Source organism: Leptidea sinapis, chromosome 46, assembly GCF_905404315.1.
Source record: "Leptidea sinapis chromosome 46, ilLepSina1.1, whole genome shotgun sequence".
In the NCBI taxonomy this organism is placed as follows: domain Eukaryota; kingdom Metazoa; phylum Arthropoda; class Insecta; order Lepidoptera; family Pieridae; genus Leptidea; species Leptidea sinapis.
In genome coordinates this window covers 7,942,793-7,957,945 of record NC_066310.1, presented here as the reverse complement: position 1 = coordinate 7,957,945, position 15,153 = coordinate 7,942,793, and the positions used below count along the sequence as shown (strand labels likewise).

The 15,153-nt window shown below is 36.5% G+C and overlaps 1 protein-coding gene across 1 annotated transcript; it reads left to right on the top strand.

The window, feature by feature from the left end:
- The first annotated feature begins 1,666 nt into the window (after positions 1–1,666).
- Positions 1,667–14,856, top strand: LOC126977894 (acyl-CoA Delta-9 desaturase-like). The gene is made up of 7 exons (XM_050826526.1): positions 1,667–1,692; positions 6,462–6,690; positions 8,213–8,343; positions 11,131–11,336; positions 12,217–12,402; positions 13,562–13,718; positions 14,508–14,856. The coding sequence occupies exons 2-7, from the start codon at positions 6,465–6,467 to the stop codon at positions 14,676–14,678; spliced, it is 1,077 nt and encodes a 358-aa protein (XP_050682483.1). The 5' UTR covers positions 1,667–1,692; positions 6,462–6,464; the 3' UTR covers positions 14,679–14,856.
- Positions 14,857–15,153: the final 297 nt, after the last annotated feature.

Sequence of the window (15,153 nt, the reverse complement as noted above, 5' to 3'; positions counted from 1 at the left end):
TGTCTACTGTAGTTATAGGCCAATGCTATCTGTCAATAGGTTACTGAAATGTAAGTAAACGTAAAAGGGTAGATCTATCTTCGTCTGGTAAGTTAAACTAAGGATTGATAGGTTATTGAAAATGGCCGTGGGTAGATGAGTAAAAGCCAACACTTTAAGTTTTAGTTATGAGTAATAATGGTTAATGGCTAGGATTATCCTAGTGATTAAGCTAATTAGCTTAAACTAAATAAAATTGTGTTTATTCTGACACTGATAGTGATAATATTATAAATATAATATTAATTTACTAGCTGCCCGGACAGACTTCATTCTGTCAAAAATTTATAGTAAAAACTAGCTGACCCGACAGACGTTCTGTACATTATAAAAAAATACTGTTTATTATGAATTTGTCAATTTTCATAACATCAAGAATTATTTCATAAAATATGCTCCCTGTTGTTATAATGAAATTGTTTCACAGCAGAACTGTCAAACCGTGCGTGAATAAAAATCTCTCATAGAAAATATGTCCATACTAAACAAATATTGGTAATAAAAATAATTATGGGTCCCAAATCAAAATAAAAACTATCCTATCTCTCAAGTTGGACTAAACTGCACTCCATGAAGTAAGACCCAATGAAATCCGTTCATTAGTTTAGGAGTCCATCGCGGACAAACAACGTGTCATGTTATTTATATATTATAATAAGATTAAATCAATTATAATATCATTTCCGAGTGATCCCGTTATTTATATTTCAACAATAAACGACGATAAGATACAAAAAAAATATATTCATTTAAACTACATGCTGTGCGCCAGGGTCATTTATAATGATATATATATCAAATGAACAATCAAAGTTACTTAATTGCATAAGAATTAATGCTGTATTGCTTAAAATCGATTCCCATATAAGCTATTATTTCTCGTAAAAAGTAAAGGATAAAAAATGGAATAAAATTAACTATTAACTAAGTAGCTCTAAAATTAACAGTATTTCTCAACTATATTATGTATGTTTTATACATATAAACCTTCCTTTTCAGCGTACGGGTCACCTGGTGTTAAGTGATCACCGCCGCCCACATTCTCTTGCAACACCAGAAGAAACACAGGAGCGTTGCCGGCCTTTAAGGAAAGTGTACGCGCTTTTTTTACCTCCGGTCCTCGACACTAACCTATGCAAAACATAGCAGCACTAGGCCGCTACTCCACGCCGGTATTCTGTGCGAGTGTGGTAATTAACCCGGACGAGTCTGGCCCGATTGTGCTGACGTCATAAGACAGCAGCGTGTCTATCCCACTTCTAAAGAGCCCTTCCTCTTCTATCACTCTACCTATTAAGAATATCGCATCAAAAACTATTGCGCAGTTTTAAAGATCTAAGCTCATACATAGGAACAGACAGCGGAAAGTGACTTTGTTTTATACTATGCAGTGATTTATTAAAATAAGTCCACACGCCAACTTGACAGGCTGTATGTACTAGGGATTCATAGAGTCGTAACAGACTGCTCACCAATAATAAATGACTGTAAACAATACAATTAGATATAGGGCAAGTTCACAGGTCACACGAAGAGATGTCGCCACTTTAAATTAACATTTATTCAATTGTTATAAATCAGATTCAGGCGAGTATATAAACACAATTCAGCATTGTCCTCCTAATTAGTTTCGGATGAGCTACACGACCAGCGGTAAGATTAATTTGTATTATTTTATTTTAAATTAGACATAATATAGTTTTTTTTTTTAAATTAAAGTGAGGATTGAGTCATGACTTTAGGATTCTAAATTTCATATATCGTTGGGCGCTGTAAAGACAAGAAGACAAGCATAGTTTGTTTGTTTACTTTTTGGTTCTATACCAGTGGAAGGTTCCTTTGCGCCGGATGCCGGGTAGATTGTGGGTAGCACAACGGCGCCTTTTTCTACCGCGTAAGCATTATTGTGTTTCGGTCTGAAGGGGGTAGCTAGTGAAATTACTGGTCAAATGAGGCTTAACATATTATGTCAGTATAAGAAACATCAAAATTATTCCGTTTCGAACATCAAGCAAATGTTACCTTAAGTATCCGTACAATTTAGCTTATCTTAACTTACTTACATTACTGTCCATATTATACATATATAATTTTTCTATATTTTGGTACTTATTGCACACGCAAGGGCGCTAATACAATAGAAATACTATACCAAAATGTGCGTGGCTTACGCACTAAAACAAATGAATTTAGACAAAACATACTTAACCACGATTATGACATAATTTTAATAACAGAATCATGGCTGACTAACGGTATCTATGATAGTGAGATCTGTGACAATAGATATGACATTTTACGTTGTGACCGAAACCAGGGAACATCTACTAAAAAAATGGGAGGGGGAGTCCTACTATGTGCTTCTAAGAAGATGCATGTCCAACATCAACGCGAGTGGGCCTGTCCTGGCGTCGAATCCTTGTGGGCAACTATACCAGCTGAAACTCTCAAAATTTCGGGGAACCGCAACATCCATATCGGATTAGTATATGCACCACCTGACTCACAGTTACCTATAAGACTCGAATCAATCTATTCTCGACTCGCAGAAGTTTTGGCAACCCATCCCAATGACTATTTCATTTTATGTGGCGATTTTAACTTACCAAATGTCACGTGGACTGACTCCGGACCTACACTGCAAAAACGTGGCCCAGTGGAATTGCAAAATGCTTTTGTAAATATTTTAGATATTTGTAATCTCTCTGGCTTAAAACAACAAAACACTATCTCGAACAGTAAGCGAAACACCTTAGATCTATTATTTAGCAACATTGACTTTGAAGTTCACCACTGCCTTACTCCCCTCGTTACAGAAGATGTATATCATCCATGTCTAGAATTTAATCTCTCGAACTCACTAATTCGTAATATTCGTCAGAAACCCGTCAATAGGCCCAATTTCTATAATGGGGACTATACCAAAATTAATGAATACTTATCACAAATCAATTGGCACGAATTACTAGTAGCTGATTCAATTAATGAAACAATTAGACTTTTTTATTCCATTCTAAACGAAACAATAAATAAATTTATACCAGTTAAAGTTAAACATAAAACTAATTTCCCTGTGTGGTATTCTAAGTCTCTAATTCATATAGTGCAAGAGAAGCTTCAAAAGCATAGACAATGGAAAAAAGATAAAAATCCTCGTGATTACGACGAGTTTGTTATGCTCAGGGCTCGCCAAAAACTCGTACAGAGCAGGTGTTACAAAAACTACACTGAGCGTATGCAATGCTACATTCGTAAAGATCCTAAACTTCTCTTCTCTTATACTAAATCCCTTAGAAACAGCGAACAAGGATACCCCACTAAGCTTACACTTGGTAATAGTACTTACACAGGTGAAACTTCAGTTTGTAATGGATTCAGTCAATACTTTGAGAGCATCTTTGTAAAACCAGCAAACTCGTACGATGAACCAAGTTCTCTAAACTTGAATCATAATGAAACCATTTGCAAAATTACTATAAGTGTATATGAGGTTCGTAAATTGCTTAAAGCTTTAAAAACTAATAAGGGAGCTGGTAGTGATGGAATCCCACCGATTTTTTTAAATAAGTGTGCTAACAATTTAGCCTTACCGCTATCCATAATATTTAATCTCTCCATTAACGTCTTCAGTAGTTTCCCTGATGTGTGGAAAGAAGCACTTATAGTACCGTTACATAAAAGCGGATCAAGAGCCCAAATAGAGAATTACCGGCCCATATCGATTCTGAACGCAATGAGTAAGTTATTCGAAACAGTTGTCTATAGATACATATGCCCCATTATAACTAGATCTATTCCCTACGAGCAGCACGGATTTTTGAAGAACCGTTCTACCGTTACAAATTTAGCTGTTTTTACGGATTACGTAGTACAGAGCATGGACGAGAAATATCAAGTGGATGTGATCTACACGGATTTCGAAAAAGCATTTGACCGAGTAGATCACGTAATTCTACTGCAAAAACTAAGCGTGCTAGGCGTAAATGGGAGCTTACTTCGGTGGTTTACTTCATACATTAAGAACCGTATGCAAGCAGTTGTGACGGGTAGTGCTAGAAGTAACTTTGTAATAATACCCTCAGGAGTACCACAGGGGTCCATCCTAGGTCCGCTCTTATATAACGCTTACCTATTTGATATTGGAAGTTGCTTCCACCTTGCACAGTATTTAATGTTCGCTGACGACACAAAAATATTTGTCAAATTACGTTCACTTGACGATTGTCATAAACTACAACATGACCTAAATGCATTGACAGAATACTACGCAAGGAACAGAATTATAGTTAATGTTAAAAAGTGCCATCATATTACTCTGACTCGTAAAAAAAATATAATTGAATTTAACTTCAAAATTAATGGCACATGTATACCCAGAGTGACTGCGGTTAGAGACCTGGGCATCCAAATCGATGCTAAGTTTTCAATGAATGAGCACGTTGATAATGTAGCAAATAGAGCTTTCAAACAACTAGGTTTCATAAAACGAGTGACCCGTTCCTTCAGTAATCTGGAATGTATAAAGGCACTTTACTTTGCGTACGTCCGGAGTATTCTTGAATACGCATGTAATGTCTGGACACCCCAATATATTATACATATCGAAAGGCTTGAAACCATACAGAAACAGTTTATTAAATACTTAACTTTTAAAGATTTTAAAGAATTCAGCAGTTATGAGGAAGCGTGTTCTCACTATGGTATCGACACACTGGAACAAAGAAGGAATCAAAGTGACATGTTACTTCTGCAAGCAATTTTGAGTGGCTCCATCGACTGTCCTAGTCTACTGTCAGCCTTTTCATTAAACGCTCAATCTTTAAGATCGCGTCACACGCGCCTTTTACATGTTCCCAAACCTAATACAAATTATACCCAAAATTCCATAATTCCGCGTCTGTCACGAATTTATAATAAACAGTACGCTGAGTTTGACGTATTTCACTTATCAAAAATTAAGTTAAAAACAGAAATAATAAAACATCATCGTAAAAAATAATAATAATAGGTAACGCAACACACACAAACACACACGCACACACACACACCACACACGCATACACACACCACACACGCATACACACACCACACACGCACACACACACAGACACGCGCGCGCTATTGTAATCTTTTATTTTATTTGTTAGTATATATAGTACATTTTTAAGTCTATTCTGTTAATATATGATTTCTTTTTATAATTTAAAATTTATGTAATCCTTAGTGGCTTTATGTAAAACCTAGGTTAATTTTGTAAAAATAATTGTTGTGTACGCTGTTGATTACTTTAATAAATAAATAAATAAATAAATAAATAAATGTCTCAAGGTGACGAGCGCAACTGTAGTGGCGCTCTAAATTTTTGGGTTTTTCAAGAGTCCTCAGCACTATTTGTAATGGGCAGGGCGTATCAATTACCATCAGCTGAACGTCCTACTCGTCTCGTCCCTTATTGTCATAAAAAATATAATCAAAACTAAGACAATAAATCTCGCTCGTAAAGCTGGATTAAATTTATCATCAAAAATATATTGTCCAAAGCATAAACATTAGTGCTTAGTAGCGAGTAGATTATAATAAAGTGTTAGCTTGTGTTACTATTTTTACCAGTACCCTATAAGGACATGATGTAGGGTAAATAGGGCCTAATCGCCTCCTCCTTTCGCCAAGCAGTAAATGCAATTGAAATGTCTCCAGGTGATATCAACTGCGATGTCGCTCAGAATTTTTCAATAATTCTGAGCGGTAGGGCATTGTAATCGGCAGGTCGTACCTCAAATGATAAGCCGTCAGGAAATTATTTGCTGGTCTCGTTATTTCTTCTCATAAAAATGTGTTAGACTGACGAGACAGGTCCACCTGTTTGTAGGTGGCCAAGTAAGTCATTGAGTCGCTCAGGATTCTTGAAAAATCGTATACTGAGTGGCACCTTATTGAGTTTTGAGACAATAGTTAGTCACAATGAGGATGTAAATACTACGTAATAAGAGGCGGGCCTGCTTAGTAAAAATTTAAATTTAGTTTAGTATTAAACGTGACATTTGACATAAGTTTGAAATAGTAGTAATTACAATATCGCGATTGGCGACTAAGTATAATCCGGCTAAGTTTGAAAGATAACAGTTGCTTAAAACGTAGTGGTATTCGGCTATCTAGTTTTTTAACAAGATTATAGCCGTTATCTGTCAATCTATTAATGACTGCACGTTTAATACAATCGACTGAATCACTTTTTTCTTAGAGAGTTGCGCTAGCCTGGTTAGTCATACTAATTGGCCTCGGCTTTAGGTAGCAACGACGCCCATTTATGTCAAAATTCAAATAGTTTCACACCACAAATTGTCAGCAGAAAAACCGCAGACAACTGATATACTAGTAAGTTTCCTTCGTAATACCAAAGATCAACTTATTTTATTTTATAGAAAATGCCTCCACAATCCGATCCAACACCCAGCGGAGTCGTCTTCGAAACCGACACGCAGACTCCCGACCTGGGCTTAGCAAAAGATGTGTCCAAACTAAAGCATGCAGCCCCAAAGAAGTATGAATATGTGTGGTTCAATATATTCTGGTTTTTGTTCCTGCACATTGGATCTGCATATGGAATATATCTTGGGTTGACTTCTGCTAAATGGCAAACAAATGTTTTCGGTAAGTATAGCATTTTTAATTATATTACTGATATTATTCTTATCATTTCATGTTTGTTATAATTGTCTGTTTTACAAACTGTACCTTATTCTTAAAATTAAAGGCCTTAAATTACCATAACGGCGCCTATTTCTGCCGCGAAGCAGTAATGTGTAAGCTATAGCTAGTGAAATTACTAAGCAAGAGACTTAGGTAACATCTTTTGTCTCAAGGTGACGAGCGCAATTGAAGCGCCGCGGCCGCTCATAATTTTTGGGTTTTTCAAGAACCTGAGCGGCACTGCATTGTAATGGGCAGAGCGTATCAATTACCATCAGCTGAACGTCCTGTCCGTCTCGTCCCTTATTATAATAAAACAATTTAGTAAAATAGCTTATGATACTCCTTATAAAATGAGTTTGGGGGAGGCCTTTGTCCAGCAGTGGACGTCTTCCTGCTGAAATGATGATATAAAATTGGTTATCTAGCAATTCTCTTCATTCTTTTAATCGGCCCAGTTTATATGGAAATTAAACGAAATAAAAAAACAGACAGCATGTTCGCGCGCTTAAAACCGGCTGTGGTCTCATCGCCTTCGAACGGCGGATCTAATGACATTCCGATAATGTCGTTAACGAGTGACACAGGGTTTCAGTGCATAACTTTACATTACTTGAATAATTGTCTTATTAAACTAATATAATTAGTACAACCAAATGTTTAATGTTAAATTGGAACACCTTTTTTTATGGAATAGGAGGACAAACGAGCGTACGGGTCATCTGGTATTAAGTGATCACCGCCGCCCAGATTCTCTTGCAACACAAGGGGAATCGAAAGAGCGTTGCCGGCCATTAAGGAAGGTGTACGCGTTTCTTTTGGAGGTACCCATGTCGTATCGTCCCGGAAACACTGCACAAGGAAGCTCATTCTACAGCATTGTAGAAAAGAAGGAAGAAAGCTCCTCGAAAACCGCACTGTGGAGGACCGCCACACATCCAGATGGTGAGGATGATATCCTAACTTGTGGCGTGTCGTGCGAAGGTGGAATTCGGCGGCAGGAATCAGGTTAAACGGCTCTTCGGAACACTCCCCGTGATAAATGCGGTAGAAGACACACAATGAAGCGACGTCTCTACGCAACACCAAGTGATCCAGCCGTTCACAGAGCACTAGGTCCCCGACAATTCAAGCTGCTCTGCGTTGCACGCAGTGAAATGGATCGAGCTGGATGACCAGAGATGACAGCAATACTCCATGTGTGGCCGGACTTGCGCTTTGTAGAGCGCTAGAATGTGGGCCGGTTTGAAGTATTGCCGTGCTCTATTAATGACGCCCAGCTTCTTCGATGCCAATTTGGCTTTGCCCTCCAGATGGCCACGGAATTGGCAATCGCTCGAGATTTCGAGACCCAGTATACGGATACTATACACCTTGCTTACCTTTCTGAACACAGGCAAAACCCTAAAAAGAGCTATTTTGACAATTCCATCACTTTTATGTTACTTATATGTACCTTCATAGATTAAAAATGTTTCTTTAGCCTTCCTGGTCCACTTGATGTGCGCCATCGGTATAGGAGCTGGATCACACCGTCTCTGGACTCACCGCTGCTACAAGGCGAGGACGCCTCTCCGTATACTTCTCATGATATGGCAGACAATGGGGTTTCAGGTGAATTATCTATTAAATCAGCGCATGTCTTACTTTTTAACTGACTTAAAAAAGGAGGAGGTTCTCAATTCGTCGGTATTTTTTTAATTTTTTATATTTGTTACCTCAAAACTTTCGACTGGGTGATTTGATAATTATTATTTTATTTGAAAGCTGGTGTTTCCCGTGTGGTCCCATTATAATTTGGTCCAGATCTGACAATGGCATCCATGAGAAAACCAAAAAAGTCTTAAATTTGCTATACATACGTATAGCAAAGTGGATGATAAATTTACGAATAACTTAATATCGTGCCAACCGATTTCGATGATCCTTCTTTTATTGGAAAAATATACTTCAAAGATAGTTTGGTGTGAGTTTGGTTAGTTTCTGATTACGGAATCCATGATAAAGTAACGGAACTCTTCAATTCTTAGGAGCAAATTAACGATACTGGGCCGAATCTTTTTAATGGTATCCGGATATTTAAGTCATCTACCATAACATAGTTATACTCAAGTAATTGTCGTAGTCGAATATGATGATCAATGGGACTCCTTAACGACTTACAGTAAGGGTGCGATGTGTGGCAGAATTTCTTACTGTCTGTAATCAAATTGCAAGGCGATTACGTTCATTGCTGCATTGAAAAATTTAGTACATCTACACATATTTAGACAAATTGTTAGTAAGTGTACTTGAAACTCACTAAAAATCAAAAATGTTTTAACAAATGAACAACCGACTTCAAAAACACTATTTCAAAACAATAGATATAATATGCATTTAAAAGTATAAAATTAATGCGTATTTTTTTGCAATTTTATTAATTAATCTAAAATAGTTATGGTTATTGTCATTTATGGAATTTATAATATTTACACAACTTACATTTTTATTACAAATGAGTGCTTGTGTCGCACAAATGAATTTGGCTGAATGAGCAAGCCACGCATGCAGTGCAAATAAAAAGAAAATATATATTAAATAAAATATTTTACTTTTTGGGGCTCACTAGATGGCAGGTTTCCGTCTATTAATTAATCAATTTTTTAAAGCACGAATGTTTTTATCATATTTTTAAACGTGCTAATTAATCTCTGGGACTACTGACCTGCCAAAACATATAAATTATCTATGTATATTTTCGTATTAACGTAGGTGACTCAAATATCCGGATAGCATATAAAAGATTCGGCTGAGTATCGTTAATTTGCTCCTAAGAATTCCCCATAATCAGAACCTAACAAAACTCTCATCAAAATACCCTCGAAGTATATCTTTACAAATAAAAAAAGTATCATGAAAATACGTTGGCGTGATATTGAATTATTCGTACATTTGTAGCGCACATACTTAATGCAAATTTAAGACTTATATGGTTTTCTCATGGATCTCATTGTCAGAATTCGGACCACACTGAAGTCACCAGCTTTCAAATTAAAAAAGAATTAAAATTCAATCATATTCGGTTCACCCAGTCGAAAGTTCTGAGGTAACATAAAAATATAGTCGAATTGAGAACCTCCTCCTTTTTTTAAGTCGGTTAAAATGAGATGGATTCAGAGTTGGTGGCGTCTTGATATTATTTAGCTTAGCAAAGCTAATCATTTTAACCAAATATTCGGCATTCAATTCTGCCCGAGGCTTTTCTTTTATTTTTATTTTCTCTTTATTACAACTTATTTATTACATATTATTATTTATTTATTCAATTATTAATATAACTACTTTAATGAATCCTTTGGAACAAAATTATATGCCTAAGCAAATAACATATAATAAACAGCGTTCGTTGTTATCTCACATAGTTTTATGTTGCCAATATAGAAAAGATTCCAAATATGTTTCAGTATGTATGTTAATTCTGTTAAGTACGCAATTACACATAAAACTACCCAACTTCATTTTACACCTAATGTATCCAATCTCTGTTTAATTAAAAGGTAAATAGTTAGCGATGAGTCGAAAATACCTGCAAAACTGTAACTCTTAACTAAGTTTTTATTGGCGAGGGTCATTAGGTTGTATTGTATTGAGGGTTAGCACAACGAACGTCATTTGAACTGTCATTTAGTTCATCAACTCTGTGCGGGCTGAATTTCGGTTGCAATTCTTTTTACAAAATTATAATAAAGTCCGTCAACTGAAATCGGCACTAGGCTCAAATGGCCGTTCTAGCCTGTACAGTCAGCAAAAAAAACTCAACAAAAGCGGTCAAGTAGCTAGTAGGCCAGTAAAAATAGAATTTAACCACGCACTAAATTTCGATATTTTTTTGTAAGGCTTACTGAGCATAACATCAGAAAATGCTGCCAATAAAAAAAAAGTAAGAAATCGTCTTGAGTTGTCGCTATTCTCAAACCTAAACAATTTTTTTATTTTTAAAGTGATATTCGTCTCTTCTGGGATTAATTACACAAAAAAAATTTAAAAACAAAATTTATTGACGATGCGGGACTCGAACCCGCGACCTCTCGGGTTCGGGGTGCGATCGCTCTTCACTGAGCCAACCGTTCGAGTGACGTAAGGTTCATAAATCTTACATTAGTTACTACCATAGTTAAATACTATACTGCTCTAGTAGCAAACGCCCACCGGATGATGTCAAGACGTTTAATGAGACGTCCAGCACTGTGGCGGCAAGATAGTCAAGATTGAAAATGATAATGAAAATGAAAAAGAAAATTCAAATTCAAATGAATTTCGGAATTCGGAAATCGGAAGAACAAAATAAGTTTATGAAAACAAAAACCTACTAAAGCAAAAACAAACATTTCACAACATAAACTATTCTTATACCTACAGGATTGCATCTTTGAATGGGCCCGGGACCATCGCACCCACCATAAGTACGCCGATACTGACGCCGACCCCCACAACGCAGAACGAGGCCTGTTCTTCTCACACATGGGCTGGCTGTGTTGTAAGAAAAGTCCCGAAGTCATCGAAGGAGGTCGACGCATAGATGTTTCCGACCTCTATGCTGATCCCGTTGTAATGTTCCAGAAAAAGTACGTATTATTAACATAGGTTAAAACAAAGTCTCTTTCGGCTGCCTGCCTATCTACTATCTCATCCTTAGCGTAGCAAATAATTTTAATGCGACATTCACCATAATTTAGCTAATTTTTCACGAAACCTAATAATGGTTTATGTATATTCAATTAAACAAATGAAAAATAAAATTTACACAGCTTAATGTGTCCACACAAAAATTGTAGCCCTTATAGAATCCTAACAGATATTCCGTGGCATATCTCTAATGGTTACAGTTAACCACTTTTGTGACAGTATCCATTTATTTCATTTAAACTTTCCAAATAAATCGTTGGGATTAAATATAGATTATAATTGTCTTTTACAATTTTTCTTATCAACAGACACTTAACATTGCGCTGTTTTGTTTCTGTTGAAATGTTTCTCATAGACAAAGCTATACGGTAGCCGCATTACTTTCAAGCTTTTGCTTGTATTGTGTCAACAGTCAAAACTTTTCAATTTACACGTCTCTTGTTTTTTAATTACACCCATGTCAAGCAGGGGCGGATTATTAGTTCCTTGATAAGTTTTGAAGTGAAACTTCTTTAGAATCGTTGTGATTTGCAACTCGATGAAACGAAAAAGCGAGACGATAGAGATACAAACAGGGAAATTTATAGAATTCAGCCGGCGAGCGAATGAGACAGACACATAAATTCATAAGATTTAAATACGTGTACGTATAATAGAGTTTTTAGAGAATTTTCATCATTTTTATAATAAAATTCTTCGTAATTTTTGAAGGTTTCATTTCTACCACGTGTGAATTGAATACGGTTTTTTGTCGTGTAACTATTATATCGTATATCGGATCAACCAGCATTTCAAAGCAATAATCGTTTCATTTTACAGACACTATATGAAAATGATGCCTATACTATGCTTCGTTCTGCCAACAATAATCCCAGTTCTGTATTGGAACGAGACATGGTTAAACGCTTTCTTCATTCCAACAATTCTTCGATACACATGTGGTATCAATGTGGTTTGGAGTGTCAACAGTTTTTCCCACACATTTGGGTATAGGCCTTATGACAAGTAAGTAATAATACACGACAATATATAATTACTTAATACTTTGTATTTTTTTATGGAAAAGGAGGACAAACCAGCGTACGGGGTCACCTGGTGTAAAGTGATCACTGCCATACACATTCTCTTGCAACACCATAGGTATCACAGGAGCGTTACCGGCGTTTAAGGAAGGTATATGCGCTTTTTTTGAAGGTGTCGTATCGTCCCGGAAATACCGCACAAGGAAGCTCATTCCACACCTTTGTAGTACGTGGAAGAAATCTCCTCAAAACAGTACTGTGTACGACCGGCACACATCCAGATGCGGGGGATGATTTCCTAATTTGTGGCGTGTCGTGCGAAGGTGGAATTCTGCAACATAAATCAGGTATCACACGATGAAGCGACGTCTCTATGCAACGCCAAGAGATCAACCCATTCACAGAACACTGGGTCCTCGACAATCGAGCTGCTCTGTGATGCACGCGGTCAATAGTATTGAGCTGATACTGGGGTGCGCCAGACCAGAGATGACAGCAATACCATATATGGCTGGACCTACGCTTTGTAGAGCGCTAGAATTTGGGTAGGCTTGAAAAGAGCGGTGATTCGACAAATTGGTTTTGTTTTGTTTCGCTTTGTATCGAAAATAACGATAATGTTATTAATAAAGTAGATGAATGAAGTTCTTACACATGAAGTTCATAGGACATATCACTCGCAGTCTAATAGCGGAACAGCAAAAGTGTGCTTAGAGACAAAGTAGACGTGTTCTAAATTCAACATACGTAATCTGAACTGGACAAATATTTTACATTGCCGCTTATTGACCAAGAATATTTTTAACAACTGGAGTGAATGCGGTAATGTATTGATATAGCAGTCGAATCTTATTACAGCGTAATTTGTGGCATGTTCCATATTTCGGCTTTGTTTTTATACGACGTGATTTGTCTATATGTATAGAACGTCATTGAGATCCTCTAAACACTATTTTTTGCCGAAATATTGTATAATTTTGTATAATATACAATAGAAACAGGTATGTACACCTGATTGTCAAACACTGCATAATACGCCTTAACATCTGGTATAATGTGTGTTTTAAAAATAAAAAGTCGAGTAGGTATATTATTTATTGTTCATCCATTTAAGTAAAACTAACTTCGAAGCATACTTTTAGATCATTGAACCCTCGAGACAATCTCGGCGTATGGATGATCTGTGTGGAAGGTTTCCATAATTACCACCACACGTTCCCGTGGGACTACAGGGCTACAGAGCTGCCTTTTTACAACATGCTAACACCCACCGTTGTGTTCATTGAAGCCATGGCTAAAGTAAGTTTCTCGTTAATAATAAGTTAACAAATATTGACACCTCTTGCTAACTCCATATTTAATAAAAAAAAATAAGGGCAAGGCAAGCAAAGATTGCGGTTCCGGCGACATCAAAGATGTTAGCCGGCAGCCTGACCAGACTAGAAGGGACAAAATACGCAAAATAAGGGTTGTCACTGGTTTCTCTCCCATCAATAAGCATCTATCTATTATAGGTGTAACTGACAGCCCTTTGTGCAAAGGAAGCATGGAGGCAGAAGAAACGCAAGAACATGTGCTTATGGAATGCAGGAGTGTGACCGAACATCGGGCAAAAATCCTCCGATCTTCTGAACAGTTCCCGGATGCCTGCAGCAATTTTAAAATACTGCAAGACATCTGGGACGATCTGGGCTGGTTGGGGTAAGAAGACTAACGGACACGCGGCACAGTTGCCCAATCAAGAGACTAAGTGTGTAATAGCCAGCTAAACTAACTAACTAAAGTTTTTAGGGCCGGCTTGGTTTAGGGCAAATAACCTCATGTTAGCAAAAACGCCAAAATGTATAAAATTCACTGTGCCCCACTTAATGAAAATAACATATTAACTGTTGCTTGTAAATAAATTCTTGATAATGCAGTATTCTAGAATTTATGATAACATGTTAACACCAGGAACAAAAATAATCTCGTTTAAGTCGAGTTTATATGAGTGTATGTATATGTAGGATATAGATTATTGTGTACAAAATCAATATCGACTAATTCTTCGGAACGCTGGTTTGAATATAACTTTTTTTTTATTTGCAGATTGGTCAGGCTTATGATTTAAAATCTGTGACACCTGACATCGTCAAACAACGGTCACAAAGAACCGGCGACGGCACACACCATCTATGGGGCTGGGACGATCCTGAGTTTACCGAAAAACTGAAAGAACGTTACGGCGTTGTTCACAATAACCAATCTAAAACTTCATAGATAAATATTATTCTTAAGATGGTGGATGACAAATTTTATAATATGTCTTTAAGATATTTCAAAGTTAAATTGTGTAAACTTTTATTAATCGACTGAAAATCTATTATATTAACTCTTAATATTAAGTAAAATTTTGTAGTTTATAAGCACTAATAAATATTTTATTTAAAACACATAATATCGACTATCTCTATCGATGCATGTTATTTTGAAACAATGCCAAAAAATTTTTATTTCAACAATTACCAGGTTGGTAGCTTGTTCACAAGAACCGCTGCAATTCATGGAGGTTCATTAATTTTACTGAAGAAAAAGTTAATGTATAAGAATCGAAATGATATTGTCTGCCTGTCTATTGAGCGGATAATTGAGCTAGCAATTGAATTAGAGGAATTCATTGTTGTGTCTGTTTATAGACCACCCTGTGCTAACTTTGAACTTTTTGAGAAAGTAATGGATGAAGTTTTATTCAAAA